Source organism: Populus trichocarpa, chromosome 17, assembly GCF_000002775.5.
Source record: "Populus trichocarpa isolate Nisqually-1 chromosome 17, P.trichocarpa_v4.1, whole genome shotgun sequence".
Lineage (NCBI taxonomy): Eukaryota > Viridiplantae > Streptophyta > Magnoliopsida > Malpighiales > Salicaceae > Populus > Populus trichocarpa.
The window spans coordinates 13,515,037-13,535,520 of NC_037301.2; the positions used below are offsets into that span (position 1 = coordinate 13,515,037).

Consider the following 20,484-nt stretch of genomic DNA (forward strand, 5'->3'; position numbering starts at 1 on the left):
TTTTCTTTTCATCCGGTGTTTTTAAAGTTAGTTTTTTTCTTCTTCTTCCTGGTTTTAATGGACTCTTCATATGTTTTGCAAGGCTGTGTTTTTTTCATTGCACCTTAGACAACATTGGATTTTGCTTGAGCCATTTTGGTTTAGTCTGCAAATAATCTACACTGCCATGTTTGTTTTTCACTTCTATCGAGTTCTTTTACTTTACAGACAAAATAAAATGCAAAGTTTCAGAATTAGTATGTAAGCATCCAACTACGCCTATATGCTGCTGGATTTTGCAGAATTGACCTGTGAACTTAAAGTCTCAGGAATCATAGAAAATATGTAGATAATTAACCATGGTTACGAGACTCAGTCTGGCCTGGCCTGTATGTTAACATGGTGATTATTGACTCATGACCACGTCCGGCAGATGAAAAACCTTTTTTTTTACCAAAACGAAGTTGTTTTAAGTTTTTTTCAGGGAAAAAGAAAAGAGACAAAGGTTAGGTTAATCCGAAGTGTTTTTTATATATATAGCGCGGACATGCTGCAAGATATTTTTGTTTTGTTCCTATTTCATGCCTCTCCATATAAACTTATTTTTCAATGTTGTATTTTACCAGTTTTAATCCTGCATTCCTGCACTTTTCCTTATAAACTCTTAACATTTCTTATAACATCTTAACATGCCAGCTCTGTTGTTTATATTTGATGTGAGATGATGTCGGTTCTACACCAGCAATTCCAAAGAAGCAACGCCTCTCCATTTCATCTCCTAAAAAGGTTTGCATCTACAATATCATTTAGTTCTCTGTATTGCTCCACCATCTCTTTATTTAACAAAAATTAATTCAATCACAATCAGCTATATCATTCTCACTTTCTAATTGCCTTTTTTTTTTATGAACTCATATACTCATCAACAATTACATCTTTATTTCTCATTTCTTATTTATCTTCAAAAATATTTGATGTTTATTGCGTTAGGAAATATTTATAGCTTACAGTTACACTTATCTTTTGTTGTAAGAAAAAAAAACTAGCATTCAGATAATCAATGCTTTCTTATCCAACATCGCAAGCTGATTGGACGTTAAAAAACATAAAATATTTAGATGTAAGCACTTTTGTTTTACTTGAATTTAACTCTCTTTACTTAACTTTTATAATTTACCAATAACTTTATGAATATCATGTTTTTGCTGTATAATATTTCTGATTATCTTATCACTGTTTATTATAATAATTAGAACCACATTTTACTTAAAACGCCTGCAGTATCGCGCGGGTATCAAAGCTAGTAGCTTTCTAAAGGTTTGTTTGGAGTGTATTAAATTTTGTTTTTTTAATGTTATTTTTTTAAAATATTTAAGGATAATATTTTTTTAAAAATTATTTTTTATATCAAAATAATTTAATAATAATAATAAATAATTTAAAGCTAATTTAAAAAAAAACATTATTGAACAGAAATGTCAAACAAAACTGAAATGATTTTTTTTAGGATTTAACTTGTTATTTTATTTTGTTGAGAGTTATATTTTCATCCTTAAACTTCTATTAAAATCAATTATGTATTTCTTAAATGTAAATCTTTTCTAACTATGAGCTAAATTATGAATTAAAATTATATAAAGACAATTCAAGGTAAAAATAGATGAAGATTCACCATGAAGTTTGGAGGTTGATGATAGATATTTTTATCTTTTCCATCATGTGAAGGTTATAGTTTTTCTATATAATTTGTCTGTAATCATATCCTTGATTTGTGTTTGAATTACTAATTTTTTTTGGTTAATTATTTTTTTGTAATAGTTATCAATTCATCATGGTAAAATCATTTTTTTAAAATATTGTTCAAACAAAATCAATCAATATCTTTTAACTCTTAAATCTGTTTTCTTTTGAAATTAATAATTAATAGAATTCCATCAAGTAATCTTCTTTGATTATTAATAATATAACATCTTTGGTAGTATATCTACATCAAAATATGTTTTTTCTGTTATTTGTTATTTCTCATGAAACTAATGAAACTAATAGAATATACAAAGTTATTCCATTTAATGCTAAACTTAAGTTAGGTTAACCCGAATATTTTTATATTAAAAAAAAGTTAAAATAATATTATTTTCTAAAAAAAAATATTAACTAATTTTCATTAGATCAATTAAGTTATGAATTAACTCATCAAATTAATCGAGTCATATTGATTCAACTCTAAACTAACTTTGTTTAGAGCTAGCCTTCGTTAAAAATTGAATTCATCGAGTCTCAAATTAACCAGTTACGGGTGTTGTAGCATTTACCAAATTAAAAGAAAAGTTAAATGGCATGTGAATTTCATTGTAGCTCTAGATACAGATTATTGTAGATTACGATAGTAAAATTATCATTTTACCCTTTAGTGACCTAAATTTTTGCCTTCAGAGGGGTATTTGAGTCTTTTCGTTTGGCTCAGTGGTCATTTGAAGATTACCATTTTACCCTTTAGTGACTTAAATGTAAGCCTTCAGTTTAAGGGTATTTCAATCTTTTCATTTGACTCAGTGGTTATTTGAAGATTGTTTGGGGTGTTTGCGTCTTTTTTAATTTTTTAACACGGTAAAAATATTCTTTTATCCCTAAAGTCAATAAAATATAGAACTATTGATCAAAGATTTTCTTGTTTTTTCACAATATTAGTAACAATAAAAATATTTCATTGACCCTAAGATCAAAGAAGGATGAGCTATTGGACAAGGGTATTTCAAGTTTTTGTAATTTTCATGTATAGTAAAATAACGCTTTTAGACCCATAAAAGACAAAAAAAAAAAAAACTTTGTCTTTAGGAGTATTTTTACATGGGCATTTTGTGTAATTAAGAGGACCATGAGAGCGTTTTAGTATTTTTTTTCACATTTCTTTTTTATTTTTTAATTTAAAAGTTGTTGGCGCGTGTTGCACACGCCTTAGCAAGTGAGTGACACCCGTTCTATTAAGGAGGTGCGTTTGACGCTTTCCGGTGGAAAAATCTGGCTATCCACCGTCTAATTAGATGCGCAACCATGCATTCTTTAACATGGTGTGACGCGTGTAGACAAATAATGGTTGGATTGTTATTGGTGATTGATTGCTTATGTTTTTTTCTTTCTTTTCTCTCTCTTGACAACTAAAATGCACAATTATTCTCTTTGTTTGTTGTTTGTCAATTTCAATCCTCATTATTTTTCAATTTTGTCCTTCAATTACAATTTCTTAGCAGGGTCCATTTACTTAGGCCAACCAAGTTCCAAGTAAACGTGGGTTAGTCATGTTTACAATACCCGAGTAAATTGTGTCTGGCATGTTTGTCAGATCCAAGAAACATGGATTTGACATGGGTTAGATATGTTTGCCAGATCAAAGTACCTTGTGTTTGGCGTGGTTGTCAGACCCAAAGGACTTACGCCTGACAAAAATGTCTAACCCATGTCAGAACCACGACGCTTGGATCTGGTAACTATATCAGACCCACATTACTCGGGTCTGACAACCACGCCAGATTCAAGGTACTTGGTATGCAAGGCCCATGGTGCTTAAGTCTGACAACCATTAAATTGAATAATTTATTTTGGATCAGCTCCCACGCGATTTAATTTGAAACTCGAGCAGGCAAAAAATCAAGTTGATAGATTTCAAGATCGAACTATTTAATTAGATTTAATGATATTGTCAAAAAAAAATCTCTATACTTAAAAAAAAAAATTCTTTATATTTAATTTTTTTTATATAAATTTAAAAATAATAGCCTGACTCCAGAGCACGGACAAATATTCTGGTATACTTGTATATAGGGTTAGCAGATGGGTAAATTGGGTGGGGAAAAAAAAGTATTGCAGGACATTTTATTGTTTGTCTTAACCTTAAAATTTGTAAATCTCTACCCCGACTTGCTTTTGACCCGTAGAATATTCGAGTAAACTGAGCTAGTCAAGCACAATTCTAACCCTCTCTTCCAACATCAATTTTATACATAAACAAATCCCCAATCAACTGCAATAAATTTTAATCAAATTCAATGAAGATGAAATGAGAAGTTTCACCGTCCAATTAAGAAGAATTTATAACTTTCCCTTCTGAATTACTATGGACTAAAGAAAAAGAGGGGAAGCACTAAAAGAGTACTAATGTGTGTTTAGAATATTGATAGTTTTTATGGTTACGGTTTATCATCTCTGCAGAGGCTAAGAACTTGAGACTGGCTCTGAAGGCAGCAGAACTGTAGAAGCATTTTGCAATTGAAATTCGTCAAGTGCATTGAAGGTGATTCTTACAACTAAGACGAACATCTCTTTTTATTTTATTTTATTTTATTTTTATCAGAATTGTAGTTTGCTTTTAACGTCTTCTGAAATACCGTTTTGTATCATTCACCAATCCTTGGTGAGAGAACTGCAAAATGGACGAGGAACTAAAATGCAACAAAAGGAAGCTATATTTAAGATATATATAGCTTGTGGAACTGCTGCGGCAGCTGGTGAAATTACAGAACTCTTGATGCGCATTACTGACCAGCAGCAAATGCCTCTACTGGGAATGTTTTGGTGATGCCAGCAAGGCTCTTGAAGTGAATTTTGCCGGTGGGTGGATCATCAACGGTTATCTCATTTACTGGAGGCCATAGCATGAGTTCTTTAGCCTTCAGTACTCCCTTGAGTTTCTTTATCTGTTTTTTGCTGACATTGAAGAGAATGATATATTCTTGTTGTATTACAGAGAAAGCAAAGGTTACAATTTATACTAATGGCTTAATACAAAGAGCCTACATTATAGCCTACGATCAGACCTAATTATCTATGAATAAGGAAACAAATAAGTAAAGATTCAATATACAGTATTTGCCTAAACTTGATTTCCTATTATGTGGTTGATTTCCTATGTTGTGCTTGGTTTCCTTTAACACTCCCCCTCAAGTTGGAGTGTATGTTAATTACACCCAACTTGCTAAGTAAAGTCTCAAACTGTGTGGAGCTTAATGGCTTAGTAAACAAGTCAGTCGGTTGATGTGTAGTTCGAATGTAGGTTGTCTGAATCATTCCTGCTTGAATTTTCTCACGTATCAAATGACAGTCTATTTCTATGTGCTTGGTTCGCTCATGAAAGACGGGATTCGATGCTATGTGCATTGCTGCTTGATTATCGCAGAATAAGGTTACCGGCTGTGTGTGATTTATCTGCAAGTCCTTCAAAATGTTTTTCAGCCATGTAATTTCGCAGCATGTAGTAGCCATGGAGCGATATTCTGCCTCGGCACTTGAACGTGATATTGTTGTTTGTTTCTTGGTCCTCCATGAAACTGGTGCTTCTCCAAGTAAAATGCAGTAACCAGTAACTGATCTTCTCGTGTCCTTACAACGAGCCCAATCAGCATCACAAAATGCTCGTAACTGAAGTGTACCTGTGGACGGCAACAGGATGTCTTGCCCAGGTGTTTGTTTGATATATTTGAGCACTTTATAAGCTGCATCCAGATGTGGTTGACGGGGCTTGTCCATGAACTGACTTAGGATGTGCACAGCATAAGTCAAGTCTGGTCTAGTTATTGTAAGGTAGAGTAACCTGCCAACTAACCTCCTGTATGTTGATCCATCTTCCAAAAGCTTTCCATCGGATTGTGTTAGGGACACATTTTGCTCCAAGGGAAACCGAGATGGCTTGACACCCAAAAACCCTGCATCATCCAAAATGTCGAGTGCATATTTTCTCTGTGACAAACTAATGCCATGTCGTGATCTGGCAACCTCGATGCCAAGGAAGTATTTCAGTTGCCCCAAGTCCTTAAGTTTGAATTGTTTGGACAAGAAGAGTTTGGTGTTCTCTATGTCCTGCAAATTATTCCCAGCTAATATCACATCATCAACATATATCAGTAATGCTAGAAAGTTACCATGATGGCTTCGGACGAACAAGGAATAATCAGATAGGGACTAATGGAATCCTGCAGCCTTGAGTGCACCGGACACCTTGATAAACCACTGTCTAGAGGCTTGTTTTAAGCCATACAGGGATTTATGAAGTTTGCAAACGCGTGTCTCCCCCTTTCGCCCGAAGCCAGGAGGCAAAGTCATGTATACGTCCTCATCCAAGTCACCATGCAAGAATGCATTGTTGACATCAAGTTGATGTAAATGCCAACCACGCAAAGCTGCCACACTAAGTAAGAGGCGGACAGTGACCATCTTGGCTACGGGAGCAAAGGTTTCCTGATAATCAACACCTTCAACTTGGCTGTAGCCCTTAGCCACCAGTCATGCCTTATAGCGTTCCACTGTCCCATCGGCCTTCAACTTGATTTTGTATACCCATTTGCAGCCGATCGGCCGTTTGTGGGATGGTAAAGGTACCAAACTCCAAGTCCCAGTGGCCTGTAAAGCAGTTATCTCATGGTGCATGGCCTCACGCCACTGAGGATGTTGAACAGCCTGTGAAAAACTAGTGGGTTCTTTGAGGAGAGTGAGTTGAGCAATATAAGCTTTGTGATGGGGAGAAAGGTGAGTATAAGATAAATAAGCAGAGAGGGGATAAGCAGTACTTGAAGTGTGAACCATGTTCGTGGATGATGTCGGGTCAGGCCTTGAAGGGAGAGTCATGGCAAGATGAAAATCCTGCAAGTAAGAAGGAGTGGTGATAGTACGACTGCCACGACGAAGGGTAGGAATGGGCACAGGTGAGGAGGTGTTCTGTATAGGAGATAAATCGGGTAGTGGATTTTCAGTAGGACTGGCTGGAGATGGGGACTCTGTGAGGGGAGCTAGAGGAGTAGATGAGGTGGGGGAAGGAGGGGTCTGGGAATTGGGTGAGCTAGGAAGTGGAGGACAGGGAAGCAGAGGAGGGGGTTCAAATTGTATGTCGAAAGGTAAGGATGGAGTGGTAGTGGGGGTGGGAGGCGAAAATGATGGGGGATTAGTAGGTGATGCAGATGTAAGAAAGGGAAATATGGATTCAAAGAAAACGACATCCCTGGAGACTATTATTCGTTGTGTAGCTAGATCAAAAACTCTATACCCCTTTTTCCCATAAGGATAGCCAAGAAAAATACACCGAGATGCTCGAGGATCAAATTTGGAACGACTTTGGGCATGGGTGGAAACAAAACATAAGCAACCAAATACTCGTAAGTGCGAGTAATTGGGAACTATGTTGAAGAGTTTTTCATATGGTGTTTTTCCATGGAGAGTGGGGGTTGGTGTTCGATTTATGAGATAAGCGGAAGCAAGAATAGCATCACCCCAAAATTGGTGAGGAAGACCGGCTTGAAGAAGTAAAGCACGTGCCATATTTAACAAATGCCTATGTTTGTGTTCGGCAACGCCATTTTGTTGTGGAGTATTAATGCAACTGGTTTGATGAATAATACCTTTGTGAGCGTAAAAGCTTTCAAGTTTGAATTCAAGACCGTTATCACTACGAATCATTTTGATTTTGGAATCAAATTGGTTTTCAGCCATGTTGATGAAATTGACTAGAAGATCCCTAGTGTTGGATTTGTGTTTCATAAGATAAATCCATGTGCACCTAGTATGATCATCAACGATAGTAAGAAAATATTTGGCACCTGAAATAGAAGGAATTTTATAACCACCCCAAATGTCAACATGGATTAAATCAAATGAAGATGTAGTAGTAATGGAACTTGAAGAAAATGAAAGTCTGGTTTGTTTTGCTAACGGACAAATCAAACACTTGTCGTTAGAGCAAGAATTAACTTTAGGAAATAATGGAGAGACTTTGGTTGAGGGATGCCCAAGACGTTGATGCCAAAGGTTCGGGTTAGAAGTTTTGGCATGGTTGCAGGTTCCTTTCTTGGCTTGGTCGAGAAAGTAGAGACCCTCCAGTTCAATTCCCGTCCCAATCATCTTCCCCGAACGTAGGTCCTGAATCACACAAAATTGGCTTAGAAAAATGGTTATGCAAGAAGAATCAAAGGCTAGTTTGCTAATGGAAATTAAATTCAATCGGAAATATGGGACACATAAAACATTATCAAGGATCAAATCAGGAGATAGATGAACTCTGCCTATGTGAGTTACTTGTGCTATTGATCCATTCGGTAATTCAACAGTGCGGCCATTAACCGGTCTTGAGTATGTGAGCAGATTTTGGTCATAAATCATATGATCTGTGCACCCACTATCCAAAATCCATGTGCTCCTGTTGCCATTAGAGAAGAGTGAAAAAGCTTTACCTGAGAGCTCATCATGAGTTGGACAGTTACTAACATGGTTGGCAGAGGATGTTTTAGTTTTTAACATGCTGAGTATTTGTTTGCACTCGTCAGGTGTGAAAGGAAAGTTCATCTCCTTCCTTTTATTCTCATGGGATGCAACTTGATTTCCCTTGGAAATTGCCATATTAAACTCAGCTTCAGTTACTGCTTTCTTCTTGCGACAATATTCAGCCGTATGTCCCTTCCAGCGGCAGAAAGTGCATCTGAGATGTGCGCGACAATCCTTGGTGTTGTGATTTGTTCTGTTGCATCTGGAGCATCTCTGTTCAGTTTCAGTCTCATGGCTTGAATTCTTTACGGCAAAGGCAGCAGCCTCTGGTTGAGCAAGACTTTTCCCAGTTGTCACTTCTGATTGTTTTTCATGACGAAGAACCAGTGAATATGCCTTGTTTATTGTTGGTAATGGATCCTGCAACAGAGTGTTGCTACGAACACCCACATACGAATCACTAAGACCCATGAGAAATTTCATGGTTTTCTGTATGTCCAGGTATGCAGCCACTTTCTTGGCTGATCCACAAGTGCATGTTGGAAAGGTGCAGAGTGCATCACGCTCATCCCATAAACCTTTCAGTTTTGTAAAGTAGGATCCCACAGACATGTTGCCTTGCACACAGTTGTGAATTTCATTCTCAATATTAAATAACTGAACCACATTCACATGTGAGAATCTTTCTTGTAAATCAAGCCACATTTGTCTGGCATCCTTGCAGTTGATGACGCTGGCTGCAATATCTTTGGACATAGATCCCAACAGCCAAGTTTTAACCAAACTATTACACCGATTCCATTGTTGATGCTCATCTGGTTTCTTCTCATCAGGCTCCTTCATTGAGCCATCTATAAATCCAATCTTGTTTTTAACTGTCAGAGCCATAGTCATGGATTGGCTCCATGTGCTGTAGTTGTCTTCAACCAAAGGTTGTGGCACAAGAACAGCGCCAGGTTGATCTGAATGGTGAAGGTAAAGCTGGTGATTGGGATGATCCCATCTTGCTCCTGAAGACATGCTTCCTTGGTTTTCGTCTCCCATGGAAGTTGGCTAAAGGGTTTGTGTTTTATTTTGATACCTAGATTAATTGCTCTGATACCATGAAGAGAATGATATATTCTTGTTGTATTACAGAGAAAGCAAAGGTTACAATTTATACTAATGGCTTAATACAAAGAGCCTACATTATAGCCTACGATCAGACCTAATTATCTATGAATAAGGAAACAAATAAGTAAAGATTCAATATACAGTATTTGCCTAAACTTGATTTCCTATTCTGTGGTTGATTTCCTATGCTGTGATTGGTTTCCTTTAACAGACATAGCCAGTTATATCAGTGCCATAGCTCACAAGCTTGCTGGGTATCTTGAAGTTGTGCTCCACCTTCTTCTTTTGGACGATCCACATGTATCCAGTACTACTAACAAAACCAACTTCGATCACATCTGCAAGAGGAAGAAGTCCCAGGGGAAGTCCAAACTCCTCAAGAAGAGAGATTGCCATTTTAAGCCCTTCCGATCATGACCCTTTGCGACAACTCCCCCTTCCTTCTCAGCCATGGGTGATGGATTCTTAGCTTCTTTGCTTAGAATTCACTTTTTAAACTAATTTGTTTGATTGGAGTTGCTTTGAAGTGGTGCCTTAATTATACAGTTTATACCCAGTGCTCCCTTGCATAAGACAAACTTAACGGAGAAACCAAAGTGACTTGCATTGCATTAACCACCGCCATAATCGGTTTTTTCTTCAAATATATATTGGCTGTTATCTTTGTTATTTATATGCTTTAAGTGTAATTATTTTGTAATATTGACTATCTGTAACTTGTCCTCCTTGAACAGGAAAAATATTCTCCTATGCAATCTCATTAGTGCCGTCTTTCCACCCTGAACAAAGGATTGTCACTAACAATTTACAGTACTTGCTCCCGCAAAAGCATGATGTTAAAGATGGCTGAATTGCTTACATTTTATATTGCCGCAGCCATTTCATGTCGCGCATAAGGGATTTCACTCGAGTAACGATTCTGAAAATTAATTTTGCTGGGCCTAGAAAACTCAAGTGTAAGTCACTGTTCAGTCATCAGTGCAAGTATGGTGGATGACAAATTGCAAGGCAGTTTATATAGCCTTTGATTTTCCTGAGCTGTGTTTTGTATTGCTGCTGAGGCTCTGGTTTTGGTTCTTTGTTAAAAATGAAGTTGTCCTGCACGGAAGTTGGCTTCTTTGTGAGCAATAATACTTCATTCACTCACCAATTGTAAAAGAAAAACCTGTGGCAGGCTGGCAGGCCAAGGCCATTATGGCTTGATGCCATGCAGATCCTATATTGAACTTCTTCTGGGGATATTACCGTTGGATTGTTCGATTGTAAGAATCATATACTACGAAGAAATTTGTCGCCTCTTTTGCACATTATCTCCTTTCTGTTTTAAAATTTGTATGGATTTTTTTTCCTTCTTCAAAATTAATTTTTTGTTTAAGAAAAAAACTAAAACAATGTAGCTCTCCACCTTGGATTTGGATTACAATAGTAATTTACAATGTTTTTTTAAACAATTTATTAGATGTAAAAAAGTTTAATTTGGTCTTTCAATTTGTTATTTTTATATATGTTTGATCCTTGTAGTTTTAGGTATTGATATTTCAGTACTTAAACTTTATTTTCTCATGTTTTAATTACTAAATATTAAAAAATAAAAGAGAAAGTCATTAAAAAGAAAAAAAAAAGAAATTTCCATATGTTATCTTATAACTACAAAAAAAATTAATATTGGTATTAGTGAGCTCGTGTAGAAAGGAAGTTCATTGTCTAGAAAGGAAGTTTAATGCAGATGGTTTGGACTTTGGAGTTTTAATAATGCTATAAAAACTAGATCAAAGCCTGTAAGGTTTATTTATATTTGGTTTGATTTTGAATTTTAAAATCAAGTGAAGAGTGATTTGCAATGAAAAAATGATTACAGAAGTGTAGGATGTTCTTAGAAATATTTTTAAGTGAAAATAGATAAAAATTTATGATTTAGGGTTTAAATTACTTGAACTTGATTTTTCATCTATAAAAGATGGCTAAAATTTATTATGGTAGATTATACATTGTTTGTCCAAGTAAATGACAGGTGGTGCATCATGTCATGTACTTACTGTAAACAAGAAAGGGAATATGAGCTTTTTAATGGGGTTTATTTTTACAGTTGAAACTATATTTTATGATTTTTTTTATTTGAAATTAATTTTTTTTATATAATTTAAATGTGTTGGTATAAAAAAATAATTTAAAAAAATAAAAAAATTATTTTATGCATTTTCAAGTAAAAAATAATTTGAATAACAATTGTTGTCACAGTCTCAAACACTATTTAAGTGTGTATTTAGCATTGTAACAACTTTTATGGTTGCGGTTTGAAAAAAATAAATTTTAAAAAAACATTTTTAGTTGCTACTAGTAAGATTAAAATATATGTTTGGCTAAAATTATAGTTAAAATCATTGTTAAATAAAAACAGTTAAAAATATTTAACTAATATTGTTGTTAAAAATATCGTTGATAATAAAATGACTAAAAAAATTATGTATTTCATAATATTAAATTAGTGATTATTAATACATAAAAAAATATAGCAAAACAATACTAAGATCCTTGTTTAACCAAAAAAATAAAAAATAAAGCATGGAATAAATGTACCAATTGCAAAGATGGTTCAACTAAGAATATAAGCATTATTATTATTTATACATATCCTAAAATATAAACTAGTTTTATTATCTCATTAAATCAATTGCAATCTCATCATAAATATCATCCATTGGAGATGGTTTATGATTTACATGATTTTATAGATATTTTTTGCAATCTCATTATCTTTTTTACTAATAAATGAAATTTAATTTTCTAAGTACTAGAGATGTGTAGCAAGCAGCCAAGCAGTTTTGCACTAGACATGTCTGATATCCAGTAAACTTGTTATTTATCAAAAATAAAAGAATTTACTCAAACCAATAGTCTCAAATAACATCAGCTGCGCTGAAATGTAAGAGAGACTGTTTCAGGGAGAAGGTAAAAACTAAAAAGGCAAAATTTCTCGATCAAATCTTTGCTGTAACCGTTGCTTATTGATGCAAGAAGGTGGAGTTATTTTTTCTCGAGAGCCATGACTTACCTTCCAAATCTTTTTAAAATGGCTAGCGCATTAGCCTTTCAAGCCCATACACACAGTCTGACCTACCTCACGAAGTACTTTGGGCTTGGGTCTAAAACTCCTAGACCCTCACCGAGTCCACAAAGCCATAGGTTTTTCAAGTACAACGCTTTCAGGGTTTATGATCTGAGCTCCTTCTCCACACTGCTTCTCTCTAGCCCCGCAAAATGCCACCTTTAACCTCCTTCCACCTCCGTCATCTCCTCCGCCACTACCACCTCTCCTCTCCACCACCAATAACTTTCTCTTTGCATTCTACCCCTACCCATCTCCCCAAAACCCCAGCTTTTCCCTTCTGTCTCTCCCAAAGACCCTTCTCCTCCTCCCAAACCTTAAACCCTAACGCCATTGAAAGTCCAGATCCCGCAATAGTTCAGTCTCTATCTACTGAGATTTCAAGAGACCCAAACACCGACCCTTTATCAATCTCAGAAAGGCTCCACCTTTCCTTCTCGCACTTAACGAAGAACAACGCCTTAACACCTTCTCTAGTCCTGCAAACCCTCAAGCTTTCTCCTGATGCAGGCCGTACAGTTATTGGGTTTCACAATTGGCTTATTAAAGATGCAAACTTTGAGCAAAATGACGAGTCTTTGGCCCTTTTTGTTGACTATTTTGGTAGAAGAAAGGATTTTAAAGCAGCCCATGATTTGCTTGTTGAAGGTAAAAGTGTTGCTGGGGTTAAGTGTTTTGAGTCTATGATTGATAGGCTTGTGAGAGCAGGGAGGACAACACAAGTCATTGGGTTTTTTGAGAGAATGGAGAGGGATTATGGGTTTAAGAGAGACAAGGAAAGTCTTACATTTGTAGTTCAGAAGTTGTGTGAAAATGGATATGCAAGTTATGCTGAGAAAATGGTGAAGAATTTGGCTAATGAGATATTTCCCGATGATGGTATTTGTGATTTGTTAATTAAAGGTTGGTGTGTTGATGGGAAATTAGAGGAGGCTAAAAGATTAGCAGGGGAGATGTATAGAGGTGGTTTTGAGATTGGTACAATGGCGTTTAATGCTATGCTTGACTGTGTTTGCAAGCTTTGTCGGGAAAAGGATCCTTTTAGGTTGGAGTCGGAGGTGGAGAAAGTGTTGATGGAAATGGATATTCGTGGAGTTCCACGAAATGTCGAGACTTTTAATGTATTGATTAGTAATCTGTGTAAGGTAAGGAGAACTGAGGATGCAATGAAGTTGTTTTCTAGGATTGGGGAATGGGGTTGTTGTCCAGATGAGACTACATTTCTTGTTTTGATTAGGAGCTTGTATCAGGCAGCTAGAGTTGGTGAGGGGGATGAGATGATTGATAGAATGAAGAGTGCAGGGTATGGTGATAAGCTGGATAAGAAGGCGTATTATGGATTTTTGAAGATTTTGTGTGGGATCGAGAGGCTTGAGCATGCTATGAGCGTGTTTGAGATGATGAAGGCAGATGGGTGCAAGCCTGGGATCAAGACTTATGATTTGTTGATGGGGAAGTGGTGTACACATAATCGTCTTGATAAAGCAAATGTTCTTTATAACGAAGCATTGAGCAATGGGGTGACAGTGACACCCAAAGAGTACAGGGTGGATCCGAAGTTTATGAAAAAACCGAAGGCTGTTAAGAAAGAGAAGAAGAGGGAGACATTGCCAGAGAAAATGGCAAGGAAGAGGAGGCGGCTTAAGCAGATCAGATTGAGTTTTGTGAAGAAGCCCAAGAAGGGGATGCGCCGTGCCCTTTGATCACTATCCAATTCATATTTCATCAAGTAAGGATGTATGGCAATGTTGGTTGCTGTTTGTTTTGAGATTCAATCTTGTTTGAAGGTTGTTATTGCCTGCTAGGAATAAAATGTTTCTTCTGGTTCACAGGTGCTTGAAACAGTATAAGCATTATATTTTCGGTCAGAACTAAATTCATTGAACTTGCAAATTTTTGAGGTCTGAGAGCATGATCATTTGCGCTTTGCCTGTTTCCTTCATCTGCAGTGTTTTGTCTACCGCGCACTATACTGATAATGTTTACGATACAAACGGAGCATGTGCTTATGAATTTCTTCATTTTAACTGTTTTAATTCAGACGAGCCTGTTTTCTATTAAATAGATATCAGTCGATACGACCTCACCCTTTCTCTTAGCTTGTATCCTGTGTCTTGTAGGTTGAGAGAGGCACCGATAAAGTGGGACAAGGGTATTAGGATGAAATTAAAGGTCGAATTCTCTCTTGATAATTTGTCTTAGCATTTGAACATGGTTTACATTTTAGTTTCAGATTGATGTAATCAATGGACTGCCTGATATTATTGTCAATTTATAAGAACTTATTCTTATAAGAGCTTATTCTCCATTAATGATTTCATGGTTACCCCTGTTCAATTTATGTTGAGTTTGTATTGCGAGTCATCTGTCAATACAATACTTTGTTTTATGTATGACTCTCCTACGAAAGTTTTCCTGCTGGATAGCAAGGAAATGCTCTAAAAAATTATAACCATTATGAACTGATGCTGGTTCTTGTGAGTCTGTGGACGGACATGGAATTTGACATTTTCAACCGAGCGTCGAAGCGGGCATGAACTGGGGTGGTGGTAAATTGCGCCATGTGATATCTGAGGTTTTACTGATAAAAATAGAAGTTCTTCAGGTTGCCTTTAATTATATGTCTGCAAATAATGCATATACAAGTTTTCATGATGCTAGGATGAGAACCGTTTCTCAAGTTACAACTTGCTATTAGTTTGGATCTTTAGTTAACTGGTTATCAGGTGGATATGGCTAGTCTTCTCTTGTCCTAACAAAAAGCAAACTTTCTTTATAAAATCAAACCATGGCTCTTCATGCCTTTTTTTCCTTCTTTTTTTTTTGGGCGTCCATCTACAGCTACAAAGCTACTGGTTCTGCAGTCATAATGTGTGAACTGCATGTCTGGTTATTTGTGATTTCTAGTTAACTTTACAGGGTGCTCGATAGAACTGTTTTTCACTAATAAAAACATTAAAATAATTCTTATTTTTTTTTATATATATACTAACACATTAAATCATCAAAAAATAAAATAAGAAATATAAATTTAATAATTTTTAAAACAAAAAGTTTTTAAACGGATCCAAATATAGTTAAAAATGTAATATCAGAGACACTAAAAGCTGAGATGAATCTTCCTAAAAATTGATGTTATCCTTGGGGCTTGAAAGATGTAGTCTTGACTTATTAGTGTTAAATGCTTGATGTTAATTGGGGTAAGAGAGAAAATCCCCTGAATTATTGATTGCTTTTAAATTTTTAATTGATACTATGACCAATGAGGAGTTTGGATTGATACCCAGTTAATTCTAATAAAAATAATTAATATATATATTAAAGTAATATTTTGTTTATTTCTAAAAATTTACTTTTAATATCGACACACTAAAAAATAAATACAAAAACAAATTTTAAATCCAACTCAATCATCATATGATGATGGAGAAAACTCAAACTACACATCCCAAAAACTAGAAAGCTTTATTATTAAACTTGACAGATACAAGATATTGATCACGATACATAAATTTTGGGAAAACTAATATTACATTTTGGTTAAGAATAATTTTATCTATAATGCAACAATCAAAAGGATTCTTCTTGAACTTAACTTATTCTCTTCACGCATGGGAAGTATCTCACCAGGACACAGTAAATTGAGATACAGAAGTGAGAATCTGCATTCTGTAATGCAACATGATCTCAACCATCAAAACTGAAAAGGAATTCAAGAGGCTAAAATAAAATAGAAAAGGATTCCCAATGAACAGAATCAAATGTCATCATTAAATCATCAACCTTAGTACCTTAAACGAGTTATAAACCAAGAGCTCATGATCGAAGGAGAAGTGTAGAGAATTAGCGGAGGTTGTGTTCTTTTAAATTCAACAAAAGTAGCCCCAAAAATAAACCCTTGGATTACTCAAACATGTAAATTTATCAGGAACAACCAGCAAGAACAATAATCACTTATCACTTTTTACCATATATACAGTAGAACCTACAGCATGACCTAGAGCCAAGACACATCACCATATGAAGAGGAAATGGTAGATTCTACCGTTCTTAAGGTGGACAAATTGGGTAACAATAACTTACATGAGTTATTGCAGCCTAACTATTTTGAAGGAAGACCTCCACAGCATTGCTGAGCTGAAAATGATACTTCAATTGAAATTCCCATTTCGAGAATCTCCTCATAGAAACACATTATAATTTTGCCATCGGATACCAGATCCATTAGCATGCTTACCATGGATGAATGCACAAAGATCTTCTATCAAACTTGTCGTTGAGATCTTGTACAATGTGTGATGTGCAGTTTTTGAGAAGAAATCCCTTGATAACAACATTATACCATCTTAATCAATGGGCACTGTAAGAGTGAAATACCAGGAGTCAATGTTTTATCACACATTTTAGCAAAGAGAGTTATTGCTTCATGGATCCTTCTACTCTTACAATGGCCATTGATCAAGATGTTATAACTATGAAAGCCAGAAGAGTAACCTTTGCTGCCCATTATATTTTAACTAAATTTTAAAACCATCCACTTGTCTCTGCAAACAATGTCCACCCACCTGTCTTTGCAAACAATATCATGTGAATATCAAACATTTATTATGGCATCGGCAATTAGATTTCATATATGATTCCTAACAATTCCATTTGTTTTTTTTTTTAAGCTAAATACTGTTTCTTCCACACAGTCCACCCTAATAACCAGCCAAATTTCACCATAGATGAGCTTAGGGTTCATGCCGACCATCTGACTGGATGATATAAAATCATCAACACTGTTGTGATCGACATTGCCACCAAATACACCATTTTTTATAGAAAAAAAAGCACTTAAATCTAATACTATAAGCAGGAGCAGTGGAAGTTAGGGTATGAGAATTTGGAACTAGAATATTGAGCAGTAAAAATAAAAACAGGAAAGTTAGCAATACCTATTTATTGTTGTAAGTGAAAAGCAGCGGCAGAAACCCTAAAAACGCTTGTCGCCGCCCTGTCATCTCATCTGCAAAGGTTTCTCTCCAGATTACTGCAATCTGCTCCATCTTGAGTGTCTCATCTTTAAAGAGGAAAAGGTCCAAAAGGATGCCCTCCCCATGGGCCCATAACGAAACAATACCTTAAAAGGCCCATAAAGCCCTCAAATATATAAAACAAAAAACAAAAACATCATTTTAATATTTATAAAAAACACATTACAAAAAAAAATAAAAAAAACTTTATATTATTTTTCATTGTTCAAATTATTATTATTTATATTTAAAATTCAATTAAAAATCAATTTTAATACATGTATGAAAGTTCTTCTAAGAATATCCTGATTGCAAAATTAAACTTAAGAAATGCATAATAAGGAATGATAATACATGCACAAGAAAATGGGTTAGACATTCGCATAAATGTTTTTTAAATTATTTTAAAAAAATATTAAAATAATAATTTTTTATTTTTTAAAATTTATTTTTGATATTAACGTATCAAAATTATATTAAAATATAAAAAAAATATTTTACAAAAATAAAAATAATAGTTTTTAAAAAAAAAATTAAAATCATTTTTAAAACGTATTCTCGGATTAGAAGTTACAGACAAAAAATGGGCTGCTTCTTGAGGCTCAAGCTTTGAATGCAAATGGAAAGTCATTCAGCTAAGCAAAGACATCCTGTATTGTCCCAATTGACAAACTGCAATAATTTATAATCAGATCTTGTCAGTTTTAAGAACAAGCATCACTATTCAAGTCGTTTTAGTATCCTGATTCTATCACAATCGTTTTTCGTAGTAAAGAACAGTTCTTTCTCCTATAAAATTTCTTCTTTTATGGCATTTTTTATAGTCACAGAGTTTTCTCGATTATTTCATGATTTACCAACATCTTTTCTCCAAAAAATACTCGTAAACTAAAGTATATCACTGCAACACTAACTTCATGAAAGAAAGAATTTTTTTTCATGGGCAGAGCTACAAAAGTTGAACAAGAGTTAATGAGAGGAATAAGGGATGATGAGCTGCAGGTTGCAAGGTTCTGAGACTGAGACTTAGACCGAGACCCAGATCAATAATACCATCACCTTCCTAGGCTGATAGTAAGAGGATTGAAGAGCTGGAGGGTTTAGAAGGAAGCCTGATGCATCTTAATACAGTGTGCATCTCCTCCTTCTACCTTTTCTGATGCTGATAAGATAATTTCATATTTGTGAGTTGCTCCCAGTGGCGGAAGCAGGGGGCTGGCAGGGCCCCGGCTCTTGCAAGTAATTTTTTTTCTAGCCTTCTCCTCTAACAAATTAGATTTTTAGTTTTAATAATAAAAATTTTGAATTTTGACCCTCTTAGAATGTTTTTCCTAATTTGCCACCCAAACTAGAAGTCCTACAGTTCAACCCTGATCATTCACTGACAGGTTGCTCACCGTCGGATTTCCAACCTGAAAAGCAGAACCACTGTAGAAGGAGGAGATGCACACAGTATTAAGAGTACAGTCCATTCGAAAAATTACTTAAAAGTTCGTTGTCATAATTGATGAGAGAGAGACACACAGTCCACTTACGAGAGATGAGCATAAAATATAGCTAGTCAAGTCTGCACCGCGTGGAGCCCAAGCGGCTTGGCCAGTGCGGGACGAAGATTCTTAGAATTTATTTAAATAAATGAAAAACACGTCACAGCAAATATATCCGTGTGGAGCCCAGGCGGCTTGGCCAGTGCGGGACGAAGAATTTTAGAATTTATTTTAATAAACGAAAAACACGTCATAGCAAATATATCTCGTTTACTTTATTGATATTAAAAACTATTATAATATATTTTTAAATAAAAAATATCTTAAAAAATAATACCTTTCGTTATCTAAAACACACCCAATACTATAAACCAAATTCACAAAAAAAAACAAATCAAAATAATTACAAGAACACGGCAATTGTGATCATACATTCCCATGCCATGAGACATACTCGAGAACACCATCCCGTCAAATTTGGAATGTGCTCTTTTTTTTTCTATATTTATTTTAAATTCTTTTTATATTTGTTTTGATTTTATTCTTTATTATTTATTTTTATATTAAATTTAATCTTTTTTTCAATTTGCAATTTATTTTATTATTCTCTTTTTTTAATTGATTTTCTTTTTTATTAACATATCTAATTTTTTTTAAAATATCCAAATTCTTTTCATTATAATTTCTTTCGGTTTCATTTATCTTCTTAATTATTATTCTTAGAGTTACCCCTCATTGTGTTAATTTTCTTTGATTTTCATGTCAGCTTTTATCCTTATTTTTTTATCATTATTTTTAAACCTGGCCCAAGAGTCCATCCTGAGCAAGTCCTGGGTCACGAATCCAGTGAGTTGGCTAAGGATACCTAAATAAATTTACCCTGTTTGTTTTTGCGTTTTAAAAACTCTTTTAAAAAAAATTAATTTTTTTTCTTTGCTTCAAATTAAATTTTTTTTGTGTTTTTAAATCATTTTGATATGCTAATATCAAAAATAATTTTAAAAAACATTATTTTGATACATTTTTGAAGTAAAAACATCTTGTAAAGCAACCGCAACCACATTCCCAAACACGCTCACCTAAAAATTTATCCAATGGGTTTTAAAAAAAATTCACAAAGAGGTTATGTCCTCATTTTTTTTAATCATAAATTTTAAAATTGACCTCGAGGTTGATCCCTTGACAAGCCTTGAGTCACAAGTCGGGTGGGTTGGCCAGAGTTACTTGGGCAACTATTTTTTTATTTTACAAATATATAAAAATGACATTATTTTGGTTGAAAGTTTTTTTAAAAAATCAATAGGTTTTAATAAAATTTAACAAAATAAATTCAACAGACTTAAGAAAAAATTACAAAGAATTAAATGAAAAAATTGGTCCTCTTTTTTTTTATCATGATTTTTAAACCTAGTTTACATATTGATCTCAAGTAGCTATTGGGTCATAAGTCAAGTAAATTGATTAATCTAATTTTTTTTGTTTTATAAAAATATTAAAATTACATAATTTTAATAAAAATTTAACAAATAAAATCAACAAGTTT

General features: G+C 34.5%; 1 protein-coding gene and 1 long non-coding RNA gene across 6 annotated transcripts; one reads left to right on the plus strand and one right to left on the minus strand.

Annotated features, from left to right (window-relative positions):
- Positions 1-12,502: 12,502 nt before the first annotated feature.
- Positions 12,503-14,754, plus strand: LOC18106607 (pentatricopeptide repeat-containing protein PNM1, mitochondrial). 3 transcript variants are annotated; one of them, XM_024588954.2, is made up of 2 exons: positions 12,503-14,168; positions 14,539-14,754. In XM_024588954.2, the coding sequence occupies exon 1, from the start codon at positions 12,592-12,594 to the stop codon at positions 14,140-14,142; it is 1,551 nt and encodes a 516-aa protein (XP_024444722.1). In that variant the 5' UTR covers positions 12,503-12,591; the 3' UTR covers positions 14,143-14,168; positions 14,539-14,754. The 3 variants fall into 3 exon arrangements, with proteins under 3 accessions (XP_024444722.1, XP_024444721.1, XP_006372539.2); XM_024588953.2 differs by lacking the exon at positions 14,539-14,754 and adding an exon at positions 14,272-14,343; XM_006372477.3 differs by having other exon boundaries at positions 12,504-14,168; positions 14,560-14,754.
- Positions 14,755-16,180: 1,426 nt separating this feature from the next.
- Positions 16,181-17,806, minus strand: LOC18106606 (uncharacterized). 3 transcript variants are annotated; one of them, XR_002978740.2, is made up of 2 exons: positions 17,377-17,806; positions 16,181-16,799 (listed from the first exon to the last, which is right to left on the minus strand). It is a non-coding gene; the product is annotated as an uncharacterized LOC18106606 (long non-coding RNA). The 3 variants fall into 3 exon arrangements; XR_002978738.2 differs by having other exon boundaries at positions 16,181-17,004; XR_002978739.2 differs by having other exon boundaries at positions 16,181-17,008.
- Positions 17,807-20,484: the final 2,678 nt, after the last annotated feature.